At 43.5% G+C, this 26668-nt stretch overlaps 1 protein-coding gene across 1 annotated transcript in view; it reads left to right on the top strand.

The window, feature by feature from the left end:
- ADAMTSL1 (ADAMTS like 1) overlaps positions 1-26668 on the top strand; it is a 486266-nt gene that overhangs the window by 277126 nt on the left and 182472 nt on the right. The window contains exon 4 of the mRNA XM_060269080.1: positions 12779-12824. Coding sequence (XP_060125063.1) covers positions 12779-12824 — 46 coding nt within the window. The remainder of the gene's footprint in view (positions 1-12778; positions 12825-26668) is intronic.

The following is a 26668-nucleotide window of genomic DNA, read 5'->3' as shown; positions in this document are numbered from 1 at the left end:
GCGAGAGAGAGAGAAATGGTGATGTGTCCATCCTTTAATTTGGGTCACACCCACCTCGGCCTGGCTGCACCCAGAGGAAAGTGGCTCCCACAGGTCTGACCGGAGTTCTTCCCTGTTGGAGACCCATTCCCCTGTGTGCCCTTTCTAGGAAACAGGAAACGATGGACTTGACAGCTCTGTCTACATATCCCACAGGACACACACACACACACACACACACACACACACTGCCTCAGAGGTCTTACATCACTGAGCTTCCCCCAAGTTGTGACTCTATCACAGGTTAAGAGAATTACCGTTCTCCAAAACCACTGTAGGGCCACATATGGCTCAGGCAGTACCAGCTCCAAAATTTGGGAGCGGCTTGGGTAAGGAACATCTGAAGGGCCCTCTTTAACATAGAACAGGGGCAGGGATAGTGGGAGGGATCTGCTGGTCCCAGTGAGTATCCAAACATACTGTAGATACCCTCAAGAACCAGTCCTGGTTCCATGGCCTTATGTTTCTTGTTTGTTCATTTGTTTTGAAAAAAAATGCTTATATCAACATTTTGATTGCTTTCTTCTAGTATAAGCAGCATACCATACCATAGTAAGCACATCCGCTGGAAATGCAGTGTGCATATGGAAGAAGTCTGCGTACTTCATCCAGAAATCTTGTTCATGCAGTCAGATGGAAGGCAGTCCTTTCTGCCCTGCTGGTCTACAAACTGTATTTTATATTTCAGTGTGGAAAGTTATTTGTAACTGTAAGGAAGCATGCCTGAATGTGCACCTGTAGAAGTTTACCCATGGCTGCTAGCTGCAATGGCTCTGTTCTACCTCCACTGAGGGAGGCAGTAGGCCTCTGAATACCAGTTTCAGGGTGTGGAGAGTGTTCAAGTTCTCTTTGTGGCCTTCCCATGGAAGTCACTGTGAGACCAGAGTGCTAGACCAGATGGGCCTCTTGCCTGATACAGCATAGCTCTGCTTACAGTCTGATGTCTTGTCGGGGACCCCCACCCCACCCCACCCTTTGACCCACTGTTTAGTTCTTCTGGTACAAAAAGTTGAGTACACTTTTATAGGGCGGAAAAAATCTGTACGTTTTCATCCCTTTGAACCCCATTCATTTCGTTCTATTCTAAATTAGCCGGGCTGGAGATAATGGATCAGCGACCTTTCCTAAGATGACCTATGGAATCCCAGAGTGGTTTTCACCACAGCTTTGAGCCAAAGTTTTCTGTTTCACTTGGCACCCTCTGTGACCGTTTGCGCACTCCCTTTTGTCATCATCCTTTCCTGTCAAGTTATATTTTGTTTGCGAAGTTTGGCTGAGGGTGATGGAGTTGGCCATGATTCCATTGCTCTGTATTTTACACTTTTCAGCTTCACATCGGGATCCTTCTGCCTTGAGCAGCAGATGTTTTCACACGCCGAAAAACCCAAATCATGACACTATATATAATATATCCTCTTTTTTTGGCTTGTTCACTTTTTTCCCTTCCCTCTGTGCCATGGAATTGATATGGACCAATCTGTTCCACACTGATAGGGCAACTTGATGCCAGGCTCCAAGTTAGAGCAATGTGAAGAAGCCACTTTCTAAAAGTCATTGGAAGAGTAGGAATCGTTGCTTGGTGCTTTATTTGGAATACTCACCTTTCCATTCCCATTTCAGAAAGCATGTGGAGATTATATAGCCAAAACTCATAGTCCCCAAAAACAGCTGCCATTGCACAATAGACATAGCAAAAAATTTAGTCCTGTCTGAGTTTTTGCTATATATTGACCTTTTCATGGAATGAATTTAAGTCCCCTTGTATACACATTAGGCAATCGTGCAGTTAATGTGTATTTCTAAAATTATATTTAATTTAAACTATAGGGGAAATCGGATTTCAAATCTGTAATACATTTGTATACATGGAGAAAAACCTGCATTCAGTGCATAGCTCTAGTTTTATGTGGATTAAGCCTACTTTGCTGTGGCATGCAAACATAATAGCAGCCACATCTGGTGTAATTCTGGAATGATGGGTTGCGGAGGACAGAAGCAGATTCCCCTAGTTTGCTGTTTTTCCTCACTTTTGATGATCATATAGGTACTTAGTGTACCATTTTCCATCTTGAAAAAAATCTTCTGTTGTTCTTTGAATAGCTTGATAGAATGAAACGATTACCATGAATTCACTACCATTGTTGTCTTACTGCATTCCAACCTCCATATCTTTGGAATGGGTGCGTTTGTTCTTCAAAGGAAGAGTCAAAATTCAGGAAAGGAGTCTGAAGAAGAGAGGCAAATGGTGCTGGCAAGAGAATGAAGTTCTGGGCTTTATCAGAAGATTTTTTTAAAATCAACAGATAATATCGTATCCACTGAAGAGTTCTTAAAGAACTCAAATGTGAAATTAACGATCTCGTAACAAAAATATGTAACTTGTCCCCTAGATCAGCCTTTGTGGTTGAGCAATGTAACAGCTGTTTTTAAAAAGGAATCCGGGGGTTGGGGATCCAGGAAATTATAGGCTAGTTAGTTTAGATAAACTCAAGGTAAATTGGTGGAAAGAATTGTTAAAGATAAAATTATCAAGTTTATAGAAAGAACAAGTCTTTCTGGAGTTATACGGTATGAACATGATTTTACAAAAGTAACCCTTGTTCCACTAACTTTTTTGGAGTTCTTTCAGAGTGTTAATAAGCAGGTGGATATCGGTAATCCAGTAGCCATTGTGAACTTGGACTTTCCAAGAGCTTGGAATAAACTTCATCACCGAAGATTCCAGGGGAAATTTAGCAGTCATACGTAGGATAAAACGACACATCTTGTTATGCATCATAAACCATCTAAGGAACAGGAAGGGGAGAGTAGGAGCATATAGACCATTCTTACTGTGGCTAGATATAAGGAGCTGTTTCCCACGAGAATCTGTGCTGAGAATGGTTCTTTAAACTTATTCCTAAGTGATATGCAGCTGCGGTGAACAACGAAGGGGCCAAGGTTCATTCATAGAACCAAATTATCCAGGTTTGTCATACCAAAAAAGATTACAAAGGATCTCTCCAAAATGGATGTCGGAGGCATTAAAATACTAAATGTGGTTCATTGTAATTAAACGCCTTGGGAGTTGAACATTTCGGCTCCCGAACGATCAAAAACCACAAGCCATTGTTCCGGTTTTTGAACATGCTTTTGGAAGCCGATAGTCCGATGGAGCTTCTGTGGCTTCCAATTGGCTGCAGGAGCTTCCTGCAGCCAATCAGTAGCCGCGCTTTGGAAGTCAAACATTTCAGAAGTCAAATGGGCTTCCAGAACAGATTCTGTTCAACTTCCGAGGTACGACTGTATCTTAAGGAAAGCATCCACTTAGTCTGTGGCAGCTGCAAAAAAGGAAAGTTATGTGTCATTAGGAAAGGGGTAAAAAATGAACCCCAATCATTAGAGAAACCATTTCCAAGCTGGTGCAAACGTAACCAGAACAATATGCAAATATTGGCAGGCATCGGGAATAACAAGTACTCTTTAAGTACAATACAAATACTCCTATTAAAATACTTACCAACAACTTTTCTAATGACTTTGTACTTTATTTTTCAGATGTCTTGCTTTGTCACCCATTCTGCTGTGGATTCAATTTATATCCTACTTTTCATTCAACAAACACTCACAACACGGTTCACAGTAAAAAGACTGAATATAAGCTATTTTGTTATTAAATCACATGAACGCCCCAAAATATAAAGACAATCTTTAAGAAGGAGATATATTGTTGCAGAAATAGAGGAAAGGCGAAACAAAATAAAAAAATCCTTCCAGTAGCACCTAAAAAATTCCTTCCAGTAGCACCTTAAAGGTAAAGGTAAACGGACCCCTGACCATTAGGTCCAGTTGTGACCGACTCTGGGGTTGCGGCGCTCATCTCGCATTATTGGCCGAGGGAGCTGGTGTACAGCTTCTAGGTCATGTGGCCAGCATGACAAAGCCGCTTCTGGCAAACCATAGCAGCACACGGAAATGCCGTTTACCTTCTCGCTGTAGCAGTACCTATTTATCTACTTGCACTTTGACATGCTTTCGAACTGCTAGGTTGGCAGGAGCTGGGACCGAGCAACAGGAGCTCACCCCGTCGCGGGGATTCGGACCACCGACCTTCTGGCCGACTAAGTTTGTTATTGGTACGAGCTTTCGTGTGCATGCACACTTCTTCAGATACTTCAGAGGAAAGTCGTAGCTTTAGTGGTCTTTGGAGACAAAGGACACAGGGTGCTGCCTTAGGTTGAAGTTAGACCATTGTGGTCCATCTACCGGTAGGTCAGTACTGTCAACATTGACTGCCATCAGCCTATAAGGATTCCTGCTAGGGACTGAATCTCAGATCTTTTACATGCAAAGCATATGCCTCTCACTGAGCCTATGGCTTTTCTTGACTATCGTGGAACTCCCAGAACTTTGGCATCCAGGTCCTATTGAAATACAGTGGATAGAATGTTGGGCTTTTGCCTGGATTCGTATTTGTGCGCATCCGTATCCAACTGTAAGCAAGTCATCATCTGACATACAGTATTTCCCATCTGTAAGACTGACCTTCTGACCTACCTTCACAGTAGTTTCGTGAGGCAGAAACGCAAGCCAAATATATACAATGCTGATGACATCAGAAAACCCAGAGAGAATTTGTTGCTTATTTGTGGACGATAAGCTTGTTGAACCATCAAGCTCCAATACTTGTTTTGAATCCAAACCGCACGAAGTCACAAACTTCAGACAATTTAGAGAGACAGTTTAGTCTGTAGATTTCGCTCATAGTTCCTTCAGAGATGGCTGGTAACTTGGTTGTGGTTTTCCTAATTTCCGACCGCTACACCATGTTAATTATGAATAATGCATTAAATATCTTCCAAATGGTTCCCCCCGTATAAACAGCTACCGTTGCCTCCAGGATATTATGGGATAGGAGAGATTAGCATGGTAAAGACTGGGAGGAATGTCTCTGTATTTTCAAATTGCAGGGTTGACTTTTAACAGATATACTGCACATTGTAAGCTCATTTATGTGGCCGCCTGCAAAATGCATCCAGCTATGCTTGGGATATAAGGAGCTGATTTATGGGAAGTCAGATAATTTGTCCTTCCTGTGAAATAATATCTGCTCTGATTGGTAGCAGCTTCAAGGGTCTGCAGCAGAACCAATGCATGTACACATCTCACTGTAGAAAGAGAATGTTGCTCCCTGAGAAAAATCCCTACCCTGTTTCAAAATTATGCTCCAGTCCTAAGACCAAACTAGCGGTTTGGCAAACAACCCAGGGCAGCTTGTAAAAAACAAGGGACACACCTCTTATTTCCTGTACCACTGCGCCCTATAGCTGTGTATAAGTAACTAATGAAATAATTGCACACTCTGCCAGTGCTTGTCCCCATCTCCTCTTCAGATGTTTAGATGGCAAGCTCCTTGGTTACTCTGTGAAGTGCCATGCACATGGATGGTTTAATATGCAGCCTGTGCATGTTGTGTATATCTCAGGAGAATTTATGGGTCCCAATATCCACTCATTTATTATGGGGAATGGAGAGATGGTCACCGCCAGAGTTCTGGAGACTTTCTCTGCTGTCCTCCACCTTCTTAAAAACTAGGGCTTGGCTTGTGGTCATTTTTCTGACTTGCAATGAAGTTGCAGCACCAGCCTGGTTAGCATAGACTGTGAGAGTGCTGCTGATTCTCCTGGCTTGGGCTAATAATAATAATAGTAATTTATTATTTATACCCTGCCCATCTGGCTGGGTTTCCCCAGCCACTCTGGGCAGCTTCCAACAGAAAAGTGAAATAAAATAATATATTAAACATAAAAAGCCTTTCTAAATAGGGCTGCCTTCAGATGACTTCTAAAAATCTGGTAGCTGTTTTTCTCTTTGACATCTGATGGGAGGGCGTTCCACAGGGTGGGCGCCACCACCAAGAAGGCCCTCTGCCTGGTTCCCTGCAACTTGGCCTCTCGCAACGAGGGAACCGCCAGAAGGCCCTTGGTACTGGACCTCAGTGTCCGGGCAGAATGATGGGGGTGGAGACCGAGGCCATTTAGGGCTTTAAAGGTCAGCACCAACACTTTGAACTGTGCTCGGAAACACACTGGGAGCCAATGTAGGTCTTTCAAGACCAGTGTTATGTGGTCTCGGCGGCCGCTCCCAGTCACTAGTCTAGCTGCCACATTCTGGATTAGTTGTAGTTTCCAGGTCACCTTCAAAGGTAGCCCCACGTAGAGCGCATTGCAGTAGTCCAAGCGGGAGATAACTAGAGCATGCACCGCTCTGGCAAGACAGTCTGCAGGCAGGTAGGGTCTCAGCATGTGTACCAGATGGAGCTGATAAACACCTGCCCTGGACACAGAATTGACCTGTGCCTCCATGGACAGCTGTGAGTCCAGAATGACTCCCAGGCTGCACACCTGGTCCTTCAGAGGCACAGTTACCCCATTCAGGACCAGGGAGTCCTCCACACCTGTCCGCCTCCTGTCCCCCACAAACAGGACTTCTGAATTGTCAGGATTCAACCTCAATCTGTTAGCCGCCATCTATCCTCCAACCGCCTCCAGGCACTTAATCATCCTCTGCTGTTGCAGGTCTCTTTTTCCATTACACTTGCATCCTGTGTTACTTCTGGTTATTATATTTTTGCAATTTTCATTGTTGCATGGAAGTGGAAGCACAGTAGTAATTTTATGACCACTTGTTGATGAATTCGTCTGGGGTCCAAAGCTCCTATCAGGAAGGACAAAGACCCAAAGGGGTTGGAGAGCTTCTGGTGGTGCAGCACTGCATGTTAAGGTCTGGTTTTTCATCTTGGTTCGAACCATCCAACTAAATCTTGGGCTGCAGGTCTTTACTACTTAACTCTATGAAATGACAGACATTAAGTGGGCAGGGAGACATTCCCTGTAACATTGGGAGGGAGTAAATTCAGTGCAGCTTTATTGACTTTTATGAGTGCTCTAGAATTACATTGATGCAATTTGGAGTGTGTTTCATCCCGGGGACATTTATTTGAAGCTCAAATCTACCTCTCCTCCCACACAAAGGCTAGCATTTAGTTCATTTCAGCTATGATAAATTATTTGCATCAGAAACGCTGACTCTCTAAAACCTGAGATTTTGGGAAATGTTATTTATGCTAAAAGTATTAATTCCTAATAGTTTTTTGGTCTCCTGCTTTACTACTTCTCGTCTTGCTCTCATTTCGGGTCATTACCCCATATACTGCATCCCATATGTGTACCTTTGGCAGTCCAAAAGGTATGATTTGTGTTTTGATTTTCCTGGCCAGTTTGCTGACTGCAGTGACTGCTGCTGGCATTTTGCCAGCTGGTTGTTTATTTTGTTACCGCTACAGAAAAAAATATCCCTCAGATATGTTTCGGCGTGTGTGTTTTTTAGGTTGCCAGGGGAAGAAGAAGGCCTATGCTATCTACTCCTCGCCTCCTTTTCTGATCTTAAAGGGTAAAACATGGAGCTGAGCTGAAACAACCTCTTCAGTTTCATTTTCACTATGTCTGATAAAACACTACGATTTTCCCATGTGATTTCAAACTGTCCATCATTTCCCCCTCCTTTTTTGTCCAAGTCCTGACCACTAGAAGGAAAGTTGGGGAAATTCCCCAAAGACCTATTTCCTAAGCCTTCCTTAGGGCACAGGCTTAATAGCAAGGTCAGGAAGAAGTCCCGTGTTGAGACAAAGCTTCAACAGAATCTGTGTCATGGGCAAGGAACCATTTTTAGCCCAAAGACCACATTTCCTTTTTGCTATCCTCCAATGACTACATGCCAGTGGCATAGCATGGGTTGCCTGCACCCGGGCAGACAAGCTGCTGATGCTGCCAGAACGACCCCTCACTGGAACAGACCTCTACAGGGGGTAAAAAAGATTCCCATTCCCTGGTCTAGAATCTAAAGGGTATGCTGCCAATTGCAGCTTCTACTCTCATTGCAGTACAGTATTATAACTCAACGACACTACGTGGGAAGCAACAAAAACCTAAAAGCAATGCTAGGGGCACTGAATGTCACTGTTTAAACTAACCAGCCTGTTCTTTGGCTGCAGGCTTCTCGCATATTATCGATAGTATGGGGTGTTAATAGACTTTATACAGAACCTTTGCTTCTGTTTGACAACTGAATGGAAAACCCTAACCCAGTCATTTCCATCATCACTCCAAACCCATTTGCAAAAAAATGGGGCCCATGAGAACCTAGCTTTGAAGGCAAGGGTTGGTCTGTGCCCAAGCTGATCTGTGCCCAAGTTGAACTGTGTGAAAATGCCTGAAGAACTGTATTAGCTCAAGAGAAGCAACAATGTTGACGGGTGTTTTGTTCAGTTGACAGTTTGCACTTTCACGTCAACCATGCTTTGGGGAAGGATCATCATCAAGCTACTGTAACTCCCAATTAAAACAACAACATGGATTAAAATAGTATCCTAGAATTCGGATACAGTACTATGACACTTCGAATATTGGGCTTCTTATTTTCAAATTTTCAAAAAGAAAACATAATTTTTTTAACACACACACACACATGCATACGAAAGCTCATACCAAAATAAAAACTTAGTTGGTCTTTAAGGTGCTACTGAAGGAATTTTTTTATTTTACACACACACATATACACTTATTTTCATAAAATCATATTCATATCAATACCTTTATGGAGTTCCCTGAACCCCAGGACTTCCTCCCACCCCTCCCCTGGCTTCCAAAATTCTTCCCCTTTTAACTGCCTCTAATTACTTTATCTAACTTTGTTATACTCCATTATTACACTTTGTTGATTTAAATTACAAGCATTAATGTGAATCCTGCCAATGTTTTTAAACTCTTACAGTGTTCTTTAATGCTTGTGAAACATGGACCACTTATAAACGCCATCTCCAACTCCTTGAAAGATTCCATCAACAGTGTCTCTGAAATTTTTTAGACATCACTTGGGATGATAGGCTAACTAGTACCAGTGTGCTGGAAGAAGCAAAGATCACCATTGTTGAAGCAAAGATTCTTCAACATCAACTTCATTGGACTGCTCATGTTGCCCGATGATCATCTTCCAAAGCAACTACTCTATTCCGAACTTAAAAATGGAAAGTGTAATGCTGGTGGTCAGCAAAAGAGGTTTAAAGACTGTCTCAAGGCAAATCTGGTATAAATGTAGTATAAGCACCAACAATTGGGAAAGACTTGTCTGCGAGCGCTCCAATTGGAGACCAGCCTTTGCCAAAGGTTTGAAGACACTCGAACTCAGGACGCAAGGGAGAAATGTGCTAAGAGGAAGGCACGCTTGGCAAATCCACACCGTGATCAACTCCCACCCGGAAACCTATGTCCCCACTGTGGAAGGATGTGTGGATCCAGAATTGGCCTACACAATCACTTACAGCCTCATTGCTAAAACCATGTTTATGGAAGACTATCTTACTTGACTATGAGGGATCGCCGAAAAAGAAGAAGAAGAAGACGAAGAAGAAGACCATTCTCTACTAAACTTATTGTCCTCTTGGTGCTTGATCTTCCCGGTTAACCGTGCCACCTCCGCATATTCCATCATCTTCAATATCCATTCTTCTTTTGATCAAATATTGGGCTTCTTAAGAGAAGTTACAATTATTACAGGCAATCCCCCATTTGTTGGGGTGGGTTACGTTCTGTGGCACTGCAGGCATCAGTGAAATCACATATATTTGAAACACCATTGAAGAAGCCTGCAAACACCCCGTTCCGCTCCTGTCCCTCCCCATCCTGCCTCTTTTTGTGACATTTTCAGGTCACTTCCAGGTTCAGTGCAATGCACGGATGCACGCATATTGAACGGGCACAACTGGAGGGTTGCCAATATACTGTTCAGATTGTTAGTATGTGCGGCTCTCCTTCCTTTTCCTATGTATTATAAAATATATATTTTATGGGGGTTAAGAAGTAATAACGATAATTCTTGTATTGTGCTGCATCAGAACCTGTTGCAACACTTCTTAGCGGGATGGAATTGCTCAGGGTGTTCCATCGTGGTGTGGAACTGAAATACATTTTTAATTCCAATGGTTTGGATTTATTGAACTATGTTAGTTTAATGCTCAACTTCTTAAATTAAGAAAAGTCAGCTTTCCCATGCATGCAACAGCTTAGAAAAGAAACAGATCTTCTGTTAACTGAAGCATTATGTTGGCCGTGCTATAGTTCAGAATGATGGTGGGGGGGGGGGAGCTCTTGGACTTTGTCAGAAACTGGAATGTTTAGGTTGAAATTTTCTTTCTGTTTCTGATCTGCAGATGGCCATCAGTCTTCATCTTATTCCGTCTTTTATTCCAGTCAGCCTACAGCGTTTACAAAATTCTTATCCTGATCTGGCAACATTTTGCAGTCTCTTTGCACTTACTAAGGTGCCAGGTGGCATAGTCCTTATATATAGTCCTATATATAAGGTGTTGCTGTTTTTTTAAATAAAAATAAAAATCTTTTCAGCCTCCCTTCCAATTCAGGAACTGCTGTTGTTGACTTCTTGTTTTTCCATTAACACTATTACATATCCTTCAAACTGACTTAATTGTTTCAAGAGTCATATATGAGTTTTCATAAATTTTGATCCCAATATTGGCCAACCAACCAAAGGCACTATAGATGTACTGTATTTTTCTGTCAAAACAAAATAAAATTTAAAAAATCCTTCCAGTAGCACCTTAGAGACCAACTAAGTTTGTCATAGTTATGAGCTAATGTGTTTTTCTGTGTATTTTTCTGTGTATAAGACTATATTTTTTCCTACATTTTTGAAGTTTAAAATAAGGCGTTGTCTTATACACGGATAGTGCAGAGTGCATTTTCTTAATTTTGAGTCCCAAAAAATAGGGGGCGTTTTATACATGGGGAAAATGCAGTATATTCTAAAGTTAAAACTGAAGAAAGGTTTCCAGTATTTGAGATTAGAGAATAAGTAGTGATGATGGTGTACAGTAGTTCCAAATTCGGAATGCCAACTCCACCTTTATTAATTTGTGATTGTGTTTTCTGCAAAGATAACCTTGGTGCTGTTGAACCCTAAATCCATTTCCTAGCAATATTCCAATCCTGGCATTGGTCCCTGGAGTGCAAACTTGTTGATCACTTGGACTGAATGTATAAAGTCAGGGAAATTATATGGGAAGGCAAAACCTGTAGCCTATGAAAGGGAAAAGAATCTATAGGAGACAGAAACTGGAATGCACCGTCAAAGCTACTGGAGGCTATAAAGCAAATATCACTGTTTGAGCCTTTCTTTTGGGGATCCACCAGAGCTATGAATTTTAACTAACAAAGTGTTGATTTGATTCTCTTTCATGCTGGGAATCTAAGGCAACAAATTCATTTCAGTTTTCTTGCAAGATGCTTATAGATTTGACTTTCTCCTACCTCTACACGCAAACACACATGAGGAACAGATTAACCATATGTCCAAATTTACTGAGTTAATTCATCATACCTTTTTTTCCTAGTATTGCCTAATGCATGGGCAGACCCGGCTCTATGGGTACTCGCGGTGGTACGGGGCGCCAAGGCACCAGGCCGGCAGGGGGGGGCGCTGCGTGACGAAGCTGTGTGGAAGCTGCGCTGCGCTGTGCCCACCAGGGTGGGGGCGCCGGAGCGATCTCCGCACCACAGTGCCAGGGCTCCCGACCTGCTTGAGACAGCCCTGTGCATGGGTAGGCAAACTAAGGCCCAGGGGCAGGATCCAGCCCAATCACCTTCTAAATCCGGCCCGAGGACGGTCCAGGAATCAGTGTGTTTTTACATGAGTAGAATGCGTCCTTTTATTTAAAATGTATCTCTGGGTTATTTATGGGGCATAGGAATTCGTTCATTGTTTTTTTTCAAAATATAGTCTGGCCCCCCACAAGGTCTGAGGGACAGTGGAACAGCCCCCTGCTGAAAAAAGTTTGCTGACCTCTGGCCTAATGAATGTTTGCCAGTGACCCTTATGTTAAGATGCCACACAATATTCTGAGGTTCAGTATTGGAAAAATAGTTTGTAGCAGTCATGCACTAATGTCACTGTAATTTGAAATGTTGTATATGCTGCCTTGTGGGATGCAGGTGACGCTGTGGTCTAAACCACTGAGCCTAGGGGTTGCCGATCAGAAGGTTGGCGGTTCGAATCCCCGCGACAGGGTGAGCTCCCGTTGCTCGGTCCCAGCTCCTGCCCACCTAGCAGTTCGAAAGCATGTCAAAGTGCAAGTAGATAAATAGGTACCACTCCAGCGGGAAGGTAAATGGCGTTTCCGTGCACTGCTCTGGTTCTGCAGAAGCAGCTTAGTCATGCTGGCCACATGACCTGGAAGCTGTCTGCAGACAAATGCCAGCTCCCTCGGCCAGTAAAGCGAGATGAGCTCCACAACCCCAGAGTCATCCGCGACTGGACCTAATGGTCAGGGGTCCCTTTACCTTTTGTTGTATTTTAATGAAAAGCATAGTCTGCAAATATTTTACGTAAATAAATTGACTATCTTTGAGCAAAGGCGTTTAACCTTCTGAAGACTACCGTCCCTTTTGAGTTCCAAGTTCACTCAGCTTCAGAGAGCTACATGTTATTATGGAATATATTTCTTCCCATTGCTCCATTTAGGAACATTAAATGTATCATGGTGAACGCACATCTTAACAACATTCAGTGGTCAGAATTGTGTAGTGTGTCTGATTTATATAACTGGCAAAATACAGATGGAAATGAGTGACTTGTATTGACTGTATTGACATGCAATAATGTGGCTTTTGTTTTTGTTTGGCTACAGGAGCTGTGAGGGTCGAAATATCAGATACCGAACATGCAGCAACGTGGTAAGTAAATTGGTGCCGGGGGGGGGCGCTACTGCAGTCCACATATCTGGAACGATTTTGGGTTTGTGACAAATGGGTGCTCTGGAAACTGTCCCAAAAAAATGAGGGTTATACACAAATGTGTACAGTTGAAGTGTTGTCGTTATGAAGAGAGGCAGATTTTCCCCATAGAGGCGCAATACTCATGGCCCCTTGCAGATCTATTTCCCCCTCAATGCAGAAGGAGGGAGAGAATCGAGGGCAACTTTTTCATCCTTGCCCTCTTGCAGATCCTCCAAATGCCCCTGTTTTCCAGATTTAAAGAAGCCATCCTGGTTTCTGAATTGATCCCAGAATGTCCCGCTTTCCCTTAGGACATCCCTATATTCATCAGAGAAATGTTTGAAGCTATGTGATCCCCCCCAAGCCACAGAAACAAGTAACTGTACAACCTTTAGAAGACACCTGAAGGCAGCCCTGTATAGAGAAGTTTTTTAATGTTTAATGTTTTATTTTGCTTTTATACATGTTGGAAGCCGCCCAGAGTGGCTGGGACAACCCAGTCAGATGGGCAGGGTATAAATAATAAAATGATGGTGATGAGTGGTGTCCAAACTTTTTTCAAAGAGGGCCAGATTTGAAGAAGTGAAGGGCCAACCAAAGTTGTTGTCCTATTTTTTAGGATTGAATTTGTTGAGCTTTTTTTCGTGATTTTAATCCAAAGTTGTTGAGCTTTTTTTCATGATTTTAATCCAAAGTTGTTGAGCTTTTTTTAGGATTGAAGTTGTTGAGGGGTTTTTTTTTTAGGATTTTACCCCAGGAAATAAACTGCCACAGGGGCCGAATTAACAGACTGTGGACATGTTTTCTATTTCCATCAGAGAAATATTGGAGGGTGTGCTCTTGAGCTGCAGGGATGGGGAACCTGTGGTGGTCTGGATATTGTTGGACTCTAAATCCCATCCACCCCAGGAGGCAAGACCAGTCGTCAAGACCAGATGTGGCCAAACAACATCTGCAGGGCCGCAAGTGTTAATAGTCAGAAAACTTTTAACTGTATCTCTTTCCTTCACTAGAACAACCGCTCTCCATACGCTCATGTTTATTCAGTCAGTCATTGAACATGATGGCTGATGGCTCCAATGTTGTTCGTGGTTTAGCTGCATGAATCCCATTGATTTCATGGGTGTTTAAACCACCTTACTGTTCCCAGAATTACACTGGGGTCCTCTCCGGGTCATTGCAATCTCCCTTTAGTCTAGACATGAGCTGTCCTCATTGACAACAACTGGAGGTAATAGCCAGTCAATAAAGCTGCCCGCTGCTTTGTGGGTTGTCTTCCAGCTGTGAGACACTTTGGGTACACCAGGAGACTGAAGAGTGTGTGTGTGTTTAGTCGTTTAGTCGTGTCCGACTTTTCGTGACCCCGTGGACCAGAGCACGCCAGGCACTCCTGTCTTGCCCTGCCTCCCGCAGTTTGGTCAAACTCATGTTCGTAGCTTCGAGAACACTGTCCAACCATCTCGTCCTCTGTCGTCCCCTTCTCCTAGTGCCCTCCATCTTTCCCAACATCAGGGTCTTTTCCAGGGAGTCTTCTCTTCTCATGAGGTGGCCAAAGTATTGGAGCCTCAGCTTCACGATCTGTCCTTCCAGTGAGCACTCAGGGCTGATTTCCTTAAGAATGGATAGGTTTGATCTTCTTGCAGTCCATGGGACTGAAGAGAGTAACAGGCTTAATAATTTGTGTCAAGTTGGGAGACATACGGTGGCTCCATGGAATATAGCATGGGAGAAATGAAAGACACACTGTCCAAGCAGATGGGATTCAAAAGACTCTGGTGGGTTTTGTTTTGCACACTCCTGGCCAGCTTTCTCCTTGCCTTGCTCTGCTCCTGCCAGCCCCAAAGGAAGCAGAATGTAATAGGATGCTGCTCTGCATTAGTTTGTTGTTTCTGGATCACCCTGCTGGGAAGCTGGGATTACACCTAAGTTCGGAGCCCTTGTTTATAGGAACAGCTGAACTTTTCCGACACAAAGAATAATCTTCCCTTAATAATAAAAATAAAAATGTTGTTCTTAGGATAGGTTCAATCTTCTGGCTAATACACTTGAAATGTGTCTCTTCAAAATAAAAGTTCACACATCTCTGTCCAAAAGCAAGACTAGAGTGTGTAGAATCAGAGTTATAGAGCAGCTGCTTAAGCTGGTCCATACTTCATGAGGAGGAGGTTGGTGTTCCTTCCAAGGAAACAGGGGGCCTGTAATGTAATATTGGGCGCAACTGTGTGACCTGAGGTCCCAGGTGGGCACATCTACACATGAACAATGTTTTAAAAGGCCACTAGTAATGTCACCTGGGCAACTAGTAATGTCATCTGGGGACCCAGGTGGCGCTGTGGGTTAAACCACAGAGCCTAGGGCTTGCTGATCAGAAGGTCGGTGGTTCGAATCCCTGCGACGGAGTGAGCTCCCGTTGCTCGGTCCCAGCTCCTGCCAACCTAGTAGTTCGAAAGCACATCAAAGTGCAAGTAGATAAATAGGGACCGCTCCGGCGGGAAGGTAAACGGCGTTTCCGTGCACTGCTCTGGTTCGCCAGAAGCAGCTTTGTCATGCTGGCCACATGATCCAGAAGCTGTCTGCGGACAAACGCTGGCTCTCTTGGCCTATAGAGAGAGATGAGCGCCGCAACCCCAGAGTCGGACACGACTGGACCTGATGGTCAGGGGCGCCTTTACCTTTAGTAATGTCATTGGAACTAACAATTGCCTGGTTCAGAATGCAAATATGTGTTTGAGGAGAGTCTTTTTTCAAGTCTTTTTTTCTTTTAGGGAGCTGAAAATGTGGCGTGCCCTCACTACAAAAGCCCACTTTCTAACATCTTTGTCCAGGAAACTTGGGAGACTTTTTATAATCCAATTTACCATTGAGTCGTTTTAATGAATGGTCTGGGTTCATTATTGGTTAGCCCATCTTCCAATTTTTATTTAATCTGTGCTTGAAGGGGGAGGGATGTATGGTTTTATTTAATTTTTTAATCGCCCACTTCCTCGGCTGCTTTTATGTGGGAAAGTGATCTATAGATATGTATCTACATGAAATTCAACACAAGCTCACTCATTGCACAAATGCAAACAGCAAAACAATTTTCGAAGAGTAGGAAAGATGGTCTAAGGCCCCCTTTAAACAAAAAACCAAAAACCCTCTTTCCAGAAGTTGCCGCCTCAGCATGCATGCTGCAGAGATAGTCTAGCAACTCCTCATTCGGTCTCCAAGGGAGAGATAAATCACCTGCAGGGAAATGGTTGAGTCTTCATGATGAAAGGGATGCCCACTCCTGGTGAAATATATCTGCATATACATTGCATATATCAAAACAGCAGGAGGGGGGACTGACAAATTAACAGTGAAAATGGGGAACTAAGGACATATATCCAGGTCTAGTACGCACTGAGGGAATTTCCAAACAATCATATTTTTGGTGTGATAAGTACACATTTGTTTCTCATTTACTGCATATGGCACACGTATTTTTCTCTCAAGGTTCATCTTATTGCTCCGGCAATCCTATTTTGTGTAGCTGGGGAGATGCAACCCTTTCTCTCATAGGGAACATTCAGTGCAGTTGAAGAACCATAATAATAACCAAGAAAGCAAGCTGAAGAAGTCCAGATAAATCTAACAAGAAACTTTTTCCAGGTGCCTCCTGCCCATTACAGTTGCCTTAATCCAGTATCCTTGCTTCCCAAAGTTTTTGATGCTTTCATTGTTCTGGAGTACACACCGAATTAGTTTGTTTTAAAGGTGTGTGTGAGAATAGCAGTAACTGGAGCAAGTCTTGTTCCCTCCTTTATCTGTTGTGTGGGGGGATGAACATGTAATGACTGCAAGCATGGAGTAAGGGTTCTGAGCTCTTTTTCTGGCTGTCCTCCTATCACAGCAATTTTATTTTTAGGTGAAGAAAAGCTCCAGCCAGGGCCGGAGCGTCCATTTAGGTGAACTAGGCCATTGCCTAGGGCGCCAAAATGGAGGGGGCGCTGCCAGCCTGCCCCCCCCAAACCCCTGCGCCGCCGCCCTCCCACGGCGCGCCTGTGTGCTGTGGCTTCCTTTTTATTTTTTCTCCTCCCGATGTTGCCGGGCGAGGGGCGGGCTAGCGAGGAGGGGCGTCACGCTAGTGGCTGACTTGCGTGACGCCCCTCCTCACTAGCCCGCCCCTCGCCCGGCAATGTTGGGAGGAGAAAAAATAAAAAAGGAAGCCGCCTGCCGAGCGAGGCTGCCGCCTGCAGCTTCCTCTTTTATTTTTTCTCCTCCTGACGTTGCTGGGCGAGGGGCGGGCTAGCAAGGCGCCACGCTAGTGGCTGACTGGCGTGACGCCCCTCCTCCAGCTACTAAATTGCTTGTTTGCCAGGCTGCTGTTAGATAATCAATTAACCCCTGTGCTGCAAACTCTGAAACTGTGACAAAAAAGGCAACATGTAGACCAATGAATGATAAAGGCATAAATACATAAATTCATAAAGCATAACAACAAAGCATGATGCAAACCCACAATGTATTATTTAGAATGAATAAACCTCATTCTCAGTTATACATTGTGGTTTTGCATCATGCTTTGTTGTTATGCTTTATGAATTTATGTATTTATGCCTTTATCATTCATTGGTCTACGTCAGGCATCCCCAAACTTCGGCCCTCCAGATGTTTTGGACTACAATTCCCATCACCCCCACCACTGGTCCTGTTAGCTAGGGATCATGGGAGTTGTAGGCCAAAACATCTGGAGGGCCGCAGTTTGGGGATGCCTGGTCTACGTGTTGCCTCTTTTGTCACAGGCTGCTGTTAGAGGCATGTGAGCAAAGGCCAGTGAAAAAGTTGGCAACCTTCTGGAACTTTTATCTGGACTAGATGGTTGTTTGGTAGGATTCTGCCAGCCCAATTCTTATTCTTTAAATGGCTTTAGGATCCAGCCAGGATTTTTTTTATTTTGGAGGCAAGAAAGATCTATTTGTGTTCTGAACTGTGGTAGAAACTTGAGGGGGAGAAAAACCCAACTAAACATGTCTGAAACCATTCTGGAACTTTGAAGGAAAAATACCCTTTGTTGTTTCTTGGAAAAACGACCCTGAACGCAGTAAAAGAAAAAGACACATTTTTATAACTTGCTATGTTATTATATACCCTTTGGTATGAAAAGTAAACAAAATCTTAAAAAGTGACTCACACATTTCTTGGCTGCATGGAACTTCTAAAGCTGATTTCTCTGCCATATTGTAAACCTATAAAAGATGGATTTTTAAAGCTGTTCTTTCAGCCCTTTTCTTTCCTGGAGATTCACCTTCAGCTGCCAAAGGTTTTTCTATTTTTAGTGACAAGATGTCACTAATTCTCTCCTCCTGAAAATAACCTTTTATTATTTCTTCATCTACAAACAGAACTGCTCAACCATCACATGACCTGAATTTCCATGCTTCTAAATACTCCTCAGATTATACCTTTTCCTAAGTTCATAGAGTCAGAAGCCATCTGGTACAACTCCCTTCTCAGGCGCTGAATCTTCCATGCTGCAGACTTAATTTTGTAAGACAAACCAGATGGCCCAAGCAAGGGAACCATATTATGTCTTAGACCAAAAGTCACCTTTACTTTCCACCTGCCCCCACATTTCGGATCCTTTTCAAAATAGATAGCCCAATGCAGTCATGACTAGGAAACGTCAATCTGCTCTATGAAGCCCCCCACTCCTCCTGCCCCTTCCCACATTCTATGGCAGTTAAACAAATCGTGAAAGAATGATTTAATGTAAGACAGAAGCTGAAGCTGGATCAGAAATATGTCCTCCTCTGCAAATTAGCGAGTATATTGCTCCTCTACAGAATCTTTTTGTTTGGAAGGAGCTTATCAGAGAAGAGCACTGGAAATCCTTGGCTTAGAGTTCCTTTGATCACCTTTAAAGGAGCGGCCGCTTCATCTCGGTCAAGTGGTGAGCTTGGCGCCCCATCAAATATCTTTGGTCGCCTCCTCGCGGTTCAGCAATAAAACTGCTAGCACATATGCAAAGCTAAGCAGGGTCCAGTAGGGTTTCAAATTGGATGGGGGGGGGCATGTGTCGCGATTCCTGCATTGCAGGGGGTTGGACGACCCTCAGGGTCCCTTCTGTGATTCTGTGAGACGGTTTGCAAGGGATTGGGGAGAAAAAGCACAGAACAGATAATTCTTACAATATTGTTGCCACCACGCGACTAATCTCAATACTTGCACTATTGTAAGGATTTGCTGTTTATTAAGCTTATAGGACTAACCGGAAAAAATGGTGGGAATTAATAAGACGATATATCAATTACATTTAATCCCCTACAGACCCGCATGTGTGGGTCAGTTAGCAAACTGCCAGCGCCTGTTATCAAAACATTGGGGCTAGCACACAGAGAGCCCAAGGAACAGAGCATTCAGGCCCATCATTAGGCACATGAATGAAGCATAGGAATAGGCTATTAAACCTTTTATTAATTTTGTTCAGCTGCAAGAAGCAGCTGACACCCCCTTCTACCCTCATGCAATCAAACAGACCACACTCTGTAGTAAGTTTAAAAATGATTTAGTTACTTAATTGAGGTCATAGTCATGCATTTTCCTTTAAGCAACAGCTTAAAGATTGTTGTTGTTTAGTCGTTTAGTCGTGTCCGACTCTTTGTGACCCCATGGACCAGAGCACGCCAGGCACTCCTGTCTTCCACTGCCTCCCGCAGTTTGGTCAAACTCATGTTCGTAGCTTCGAGAACACTGTCCAACCATCTCGTCCTCTGTCGTCCCCTTCTCCTAGTGCCCTCAATCTTTCCCAACATCAGGGTCTTTTCCAATGATTCTTCTCTTCTCATGAGGTGGCCAAAGTGTTGGAGCCTCAGCTTCACGGTCTGTCCTTCCAGTGAGCACTCAGGGCTGATTTCCTTCAGAATGGATAGGTTTGATCTTCTTGCAGTCCATGGGATAATGCAGGTGAAATACTTGGTTGAAATACAGCAGAGCAGCCTCAGACACGTGTCTGAGACAGGGAGCCCAGTTGAGGACCTCCTTGCTTGCAGTGTGTGTGTGAGAGAGAGAGAAACAGGAGGGGGGGAATTTACTTACCTCCTGTCAGTAGAAGACGGGGCCAACTCTAGAAGTTAGAAGATCTAGAAGATTGAGCCAACTCTAGCAGTTAGAACTCTGTGGTCCTTAACTCCTTCATATACTAACTAGCTTTGTTAGGTTTGACTGAAAATCTCCCACCAAAATACTATAGACTTCACACAGAAATCTCCTTTCCTAATCCTATTGGGGATAGTATATAGTTAATCTCTCTTGGAACCTGAAATATACAATATGTGTATTTTATAAATTGTTTTAGAGGCTTTTCAACTGCTTCTTTATTATAAAAACCTTGATAAGATCTTTGTATCTAACCTACTAAGTAAACTTTTAAAAGCTTGATCCATCCTTTCTTGTCCGGTGTAGCCTGACCTCCCTACTTCCATCAAGCACATCTGGGATTCATCTTATCTTTTTCTCTAGCTCATTGATTAATAGAAATTGTTTGAAATGGGATTTAAATATGACAGACCTGTGTTGCCGTTATGAAGCACAGTGAGGGCAAATAAAAGGTCATGGCAAAAATGGTTGTTTTGTATGTGTGGACAAGAGACATTTAGGCAATCTGGGTTTTATGTTTCAAATACAAAGACTTAGCATTTTGTGTTTGCATTCAAAGGAAAGGGGTTTGTTCACCTAGGGAATGGTTGGCCACCTTCAAAGTAAAAATTGTTTTTGTAGGAAATATGTGCCCAAGAGGATGAGTAATAGTTGATAGGTATTGACATTAAACAAACACCCGAGAGAAAGAAAAGACCTGTAGGTTATGAATTCCTCAAATGCACTCAAAAAAAGTTATGTTGTAAAATATATTTTAGTGCTGAACCAGAGGGTCTCTCATATAAAATCAAACAGACAATGGCTACATCTACACCATGTATTTAAAGTACTCTTACACCACTTTAACAAAATAAAAAAAATCCTTCCAGTAGCACCTTAGAGACCAACTAAGTTTGTCATAGGTATGAGCTTTTGTGTGCATGCACACTTCTATCTCATACCTATGACAAACTTAGTTGGTCTCTAAGGTGCTACTGGAAGGATTTTTTTATTTTGTTTTGACTGCATCAGACCAACACGGCTACCTACCTGTAACTACCACTTTAACAGTCATGGCTTCCCCAGAAAATCCTGGCAGGTGTGGTTCATTAAGGCTGCTGAGAGTTGTTGCGATCCCTCACTGAGCAATAATTGCCATCATCCTTAACAAACCAGAGTTCCTGGGATGTCAGGTGGGGTGGGTGGGACTCTCTTAAGGAAGGGCTCAAGTGCAGGGGGTTGCAGGCTTTTTTTACTGAGGATGCAACACCTGTGGGTGGCTCCTGCTGCATGTTTCCCACCTCTCTCAGGTACAGGAAGTAGGTCCTCTGTTGTACCTGTGCAGGACAGGTAAGGGGGCCCTGGCCATTGAAGTTAGGATAAACTCTGCTCTAAACCCTGCACCTTCTGTATCATTTATCTGTGCGTATCGAGCCGTTTATTTAAGAAAAGAAGAAAAGGGGAAAACTAAAAGAAACCAGAGCCTATGATTGTGGCTGAGAGAAAAATTGCCCACTGGAAACTAAAATTACAAGAGTGAGGCATTGAGACTTTGGGCCCCAAACCCACAAGCTATCCACTTACACGAAAGTGTAATAATTTATGTAGAATGAAATCACTTTTTTTCAGCCCCTTGGAATGAATGTGCAACAGAATCCTGCAGCAATAATTACAATTGGTAACATGCATTTTAGTAATGTTTTTTGGGCGCTCAACAATTTTATAATTATCTTGTCATTTCCGAGGATAAGGTTTAAGAGGCTGTGATTGCAATTCCGGGAGGGATGTGTGTATTTAAAAAAAAAAAAAAACCAAGAGGCTAACACTGCAAGATGTTTAGTTGCCCAAATACCCCCCTGAGTCCACAAGGCCGATAATATCTGAATTCTGGTATTCCAGCTTTAGCTTCAATGCTTTGTCTGCAGTTCAAGCCTCCACCCAGGGCCGGCCCTATGGCCAGGCTGGGTGGCGCAGGGCACCACGGCGCCGGCCCGCCAGGAGGGCGCCGCGAGCTGCGCCCGCCTGCTGGCCGGCCGGTCCGCCGCGCAGCTGCGCCTGTGGCAGCCGCGCTGCGCCCCCCGCCCACCGCGCTGGGAAACGGGGCGGGAGGGCGCCGGAGAGATCACACTGTGCCTGCCCGCCCGCCTGCCGCGCAACAGCGCCTGTGGCAGCCGCGCTGGGAAACGGGGTGGGAGGGCGCCGGAGAGATCCGGTGCACCACGGTGCCAGGGGTGCTTAAAACGGCCCTGCCTCCACCTCTCTCTTGATGACAGTAAAAGACATATTGCCTCTTGCAGAGCCATATCTAAATGAAAGCTACCTAAGGCCAGTATGTCAAACTTCTGTATTAAGATGGGGTTTTTTTCAGCCACTTTTTTTGGTCCCCTATTATTTTACTCCCCTTTGAAACTCTTCCTCTCCAAGCAAACCATTTCAGAGGTTTGCTTGTTTTGGTAATTAGAATCCCAGTGCCTTTGAAGTATGAGACTCTCTACAGGAACTACCTTTGTACAATAAAATAAAAATCCCAAACTCTTGCGTTCTGGTCATGGATATTCTGCTGAATTCTGCAGAATCACCTGAATCCATAGGTGCTTCTGCATCGGCGCTTATTGTGCTCCTTATACAGTACATACATTTGTTTTTGCAATATTCGTATGACATTGTTGGCATAAGAATGCCAGCCCATATCCCACACCATCCCTCTACAGTGGTACCTCGGAAGTCAAGTTCAAGTTCAATTTTTTTATTACAGCAAAAGCCAGCAATACAGAATATCATAATTCCAAACTAAAGAAAATCAGCAATAACATCACCAGAACTAGAACAATTACACAAAAGGAATTTGCAATGTGTCATTCAATAGAAGGGATTTACGTTTCTTAATAGCTAAAGTGCACATCATATTTCAGGTTCCGGAAGTCTGTACTTAACCTGAAGCAAACTTTCCCATTGAAAGTAATGGAAAGTGGATTAATCCGTTCCAGACGGGTCCGTAGAGTACTTAAACTGAAAGTACTCAAACCGAAGCGTACTTAAACCAAGGTGCGACTGTAATCCAGATCTACCTTTCTGGAGGAAAGATCCAAAGAACCATTTGTGATTTCTCAATGGCCTTTTGCAGATGGGCAAGCCACTCTTTCAAACACATTTTGCCTGTAGAGCTTCTAAATAATCTGAGTGTCTCTCAGCAGTGTTGCATGCCTCATAAAGTAGGTAAATCACAGAAGGTATTTTGCTGGGCCTGAAAATTTTTGCTCAAGCTGGGTTTTAGCATTGTATGTTTGTGCTGGCCCTTCACCCTAGAGGTTGAAATCCACTCATTCCTGCCTTAGGGCCCGTGGCATAAGTATGCATGTAGACTTTTTTGAGTGCTCATATTTATCCTCCAAACAGCTTCAGGTTTCACAGGAAACTTCTTTAAAGACATACTTGGCTATTTAAATCCATGTTATTATTTTAATCATGGAAATCAAAGGCAATGTAGCATTTAACTTTTGGTCCTGATCACCTGCAGTGTCCGAGGAACGTGCTAGGCTAACCGTTCTTTTTTTATTCTTTTGGTTTGAGAAAACAAACGGCTCAAACAATCCTATTGGCTTGCGGGTGAACCAAGATTGAGAACTCTGTATATATATCTGTAGGGTTTATTGGACCTTTTATCTTTGTAAAAATAAATCGGCCCAAGCCGGAACATTATGTGGGATGAGCCAAGACAGAACCAAACGAGAGATCTCGCTTGGCTCTGTGAAAGCTGGAATAAGCCAAGCTTATTAAACCAGGCTACATGCCCTTATGGAACAAAGAAGTGGGAAGGGAACTCGGAGGGAGGTACACTTGTTTTAATAGTTTCTCAGGCTGTTTACATGGAGCGCCCTTTCAGACCAGACCGAGCTGATCTGGGCCCAAAGCTGACTGAATGCTCACACAGGGCTTTCGCAGTGTGTGGACTGTTTGTTTCTAAGGGTCAGGGGCTGAACCAGGTTCATTCTAGTTCAGCCAAGAAGAAACAGAATCACTTGGCCTCTGAGACGAGCTGTTTAGGACACTGTGGAAGGACACAAGGAACTGCGCTGCTGTTCATAGGGGGGTGGGATTGGAAGTTTGGCATTTTTATTTTGCCACAACTCTCTCCCCTTGTTATGTGCAGAAGTTCTGCTTTCAGTGGTAAAGGAAAGAGACAAGGGGACAGGAAGCACTAGAACTTTGCTTTTTCTTTCTGGTGTGGGAGCGACTGCAGGAGAACAGCTTCTTCCCACGTGCAGCCTGGGGGACATCAGAAGCCCTGGACCATGTGGGAGACATCTATAATGTGGTTTGTTCCCGTGTCAGCCTCATTTTCCTTCAGAAGCAGTGGAGTCCTCCCACATGGTTCCCTGCTATTACCCCACATGCAATTATTATTATTATTATTATTATTATTATTATTATTATTATTATTATTATTACCCCGCCCATCTGGCTGGGTTTCGCTAGCCACTCTGGGCAGCTTCCAGCAGAATATTTAAATACAATGATTCATCAAATATTAAAAAGCCTCCCTAAACAGGGCTGCCTTCAGATGTCTTGAAAAAGTCAGATAGTTGTCTATCTCCTTGACATCTCATGAGAGGGGATTCCACAGGGTGGGCGCCACTACCGAGAAGACCCTCTGCCTGGTTCTTTGCAACCTCACTTCTCGCAATGAGGGAACCGCCAGAAGGCCCTCGGCACTGGATCTCAGTGTCCGGGATGAGCGATTGGGGTGGAGACACTCCTTCAGGTATACTGGGCCAAGGCCATTTAGGGCTTTAAAAGTCAGCACCAAAACTTTGAATTGTGCTCGGAAACGTACTGGGAGCCAATGTAGGTCTTTCAGGACCGATGTTATATGGTCTAGGCCAGGCATCCCCAAACTTCGGCCCTTCTGTTGTTTTAGACTACAATTCCCATCATCCCTGACCACTGGTCCTGTTAGCTAGGGATCGTGGGAGTTGTAGGCCAAAACATCTGGAGGGCCGCAGTTTGGGGATGCCTGGTCTAGGTGGCCGCTCCCAGTCACCAGTCTAGCTGCCGCATTCTGGATTAGTTGTAGTTTCCAGGTCACCTTCAAAGGTAGCCCCATGTAGAGTGCATTGCAGTAGTCCAAGCAGGAGATAACTAGAGCATGCACCACTCTGGCAAGACAGTCCGTGGGCAGGGAGGGTCTCAGCCTGCGTACGAGACAGAGCTGGTAAACAGCTGCCCTGTTATAGTGACTCTTGAACTGAATCAGACCCCTGTGGCAAAAAATGAGATAAAGGAATTGGAGGAAGCAATGTTTGGGGTCAGGCAAGCTGCTAATACTGAAAGAAGCTGCTACTTGCTAGTAGATAACTGCAGAGTGGTTTTAATATAACCCATAGGGAAATAGTGAGTTTTAAGCTTAAAAAAATGTAGCTCTTCTGTTAGGCAAGGGATACACAAGGATATTATTTACAATTGCAAGTGAAGAAGAAAAGAGTAAGTGGCTTAAACTGATTTATGGCTAAACTGCCAAGAGCAATTTTAAACTATGGAAAATGTGAAAGATTGTATTAATCACCAAAGGAGTGAGTTGCTTTTCTTAAGCTGCCTTCTTAAATATTCTTACTTTACAGTAAGTCTCATTGGAGCCAGTGTGACTTCCTTCTTAGCAGATAGGGCCAGGCTTTAAGAGTTCTTTTGAAGGTTTTGAGAGTGTTGGCCATCAAATATTATGTTGGATGACCAAATAGGACACATCCACAGTCTCTTTAGAAACAGCCACTACGATAATGGGTGTGTTTAACTTTTGACTAAATGAAATGGTCATTGAAATAGCTCTGCGAGAAGGGGGGATTCAAGGCTACTGAAAGTTGGATAAACCTTTTATCTTGAATGCTACAGAAAATGATTGCTTCTGCTAAGATACCTAGCCAAATATATGATTGGTCTTTAGTAACATTAACAGCTAAATTGGTTTTTTTTTAATTGCTTAGCACAAATAAGAGATACTATGCTTGCACCCAAAACTTGTCTGAACCTCCCCTGAGAGGTCAACAAGGGGTATTTAATAAATAAATAAATAAATAACTCATGATAAGCGGGGGGGGGGGGGACTGAAGAGTTGCTGATTCTGTGGATTGTAAAATCTCTGCTTGCATTAGCCAGGTTGAAGTAATACAAATATACAGAGCATTTTTCTGGCTCACGTTGCTTCACTGACTGATTTAGGTCGTTTTGGAAAGAAACGCTAGCAAAGAATGCTTAAATAAACAAACACTTGAATCAAGCAATTTTCTTGATTCCTCCCCCCCCCCTTCTCCCTTTTCAAAGGAGAAAGAACAGTTGGCTAGGTCTGCATATGTGCATAAAGTCAGAAGAAATGTTGAACAACAGGCAGTTTTTTGTGAGAGGAGAAAATATATTTCATACACTAAAACACATGGTGCTTTGTCCTCTTCAACTTGTCCCTCAATAACACATAGTTGAAGAATCTCTAGTAATAATGTCATGAGCTACTTCAATTGATGTGTTTGCTTCTGGGTGGAGAGAGACAATCTTTTCTTCTTCTTCTTCAGGACAGTCCCAAAGAGGGATTTGTACCCGATTGTTGCCTCTGCAAAACAGATATTGCGAATTTTCGCATTAAACCAAGAAAACTTGTCTAATCGATGTCACTAGTGCAATGAAAGGAGTGTGTGTGTGTGTGTGTGTGTGTTTGT

The sequence above is a fragment of the Zootoca vivipara genome, chromosome 16 (assembly GCF_963506605.1).
Source record: "Zootoca vivipara chromosome 16, rZooViv1.1, whole genome shotgun sequence".
In the NCBI taxonomy this organism is placed as follows: Eukaryota; Metazoa; Chordata; class Lepidosauria; order Squamata; family Lacertidae; genus Zootoca; species Zootoca vivipara.
This window is presented reverse-complemented; position numbering and strand designations above follow the sequence as displayed.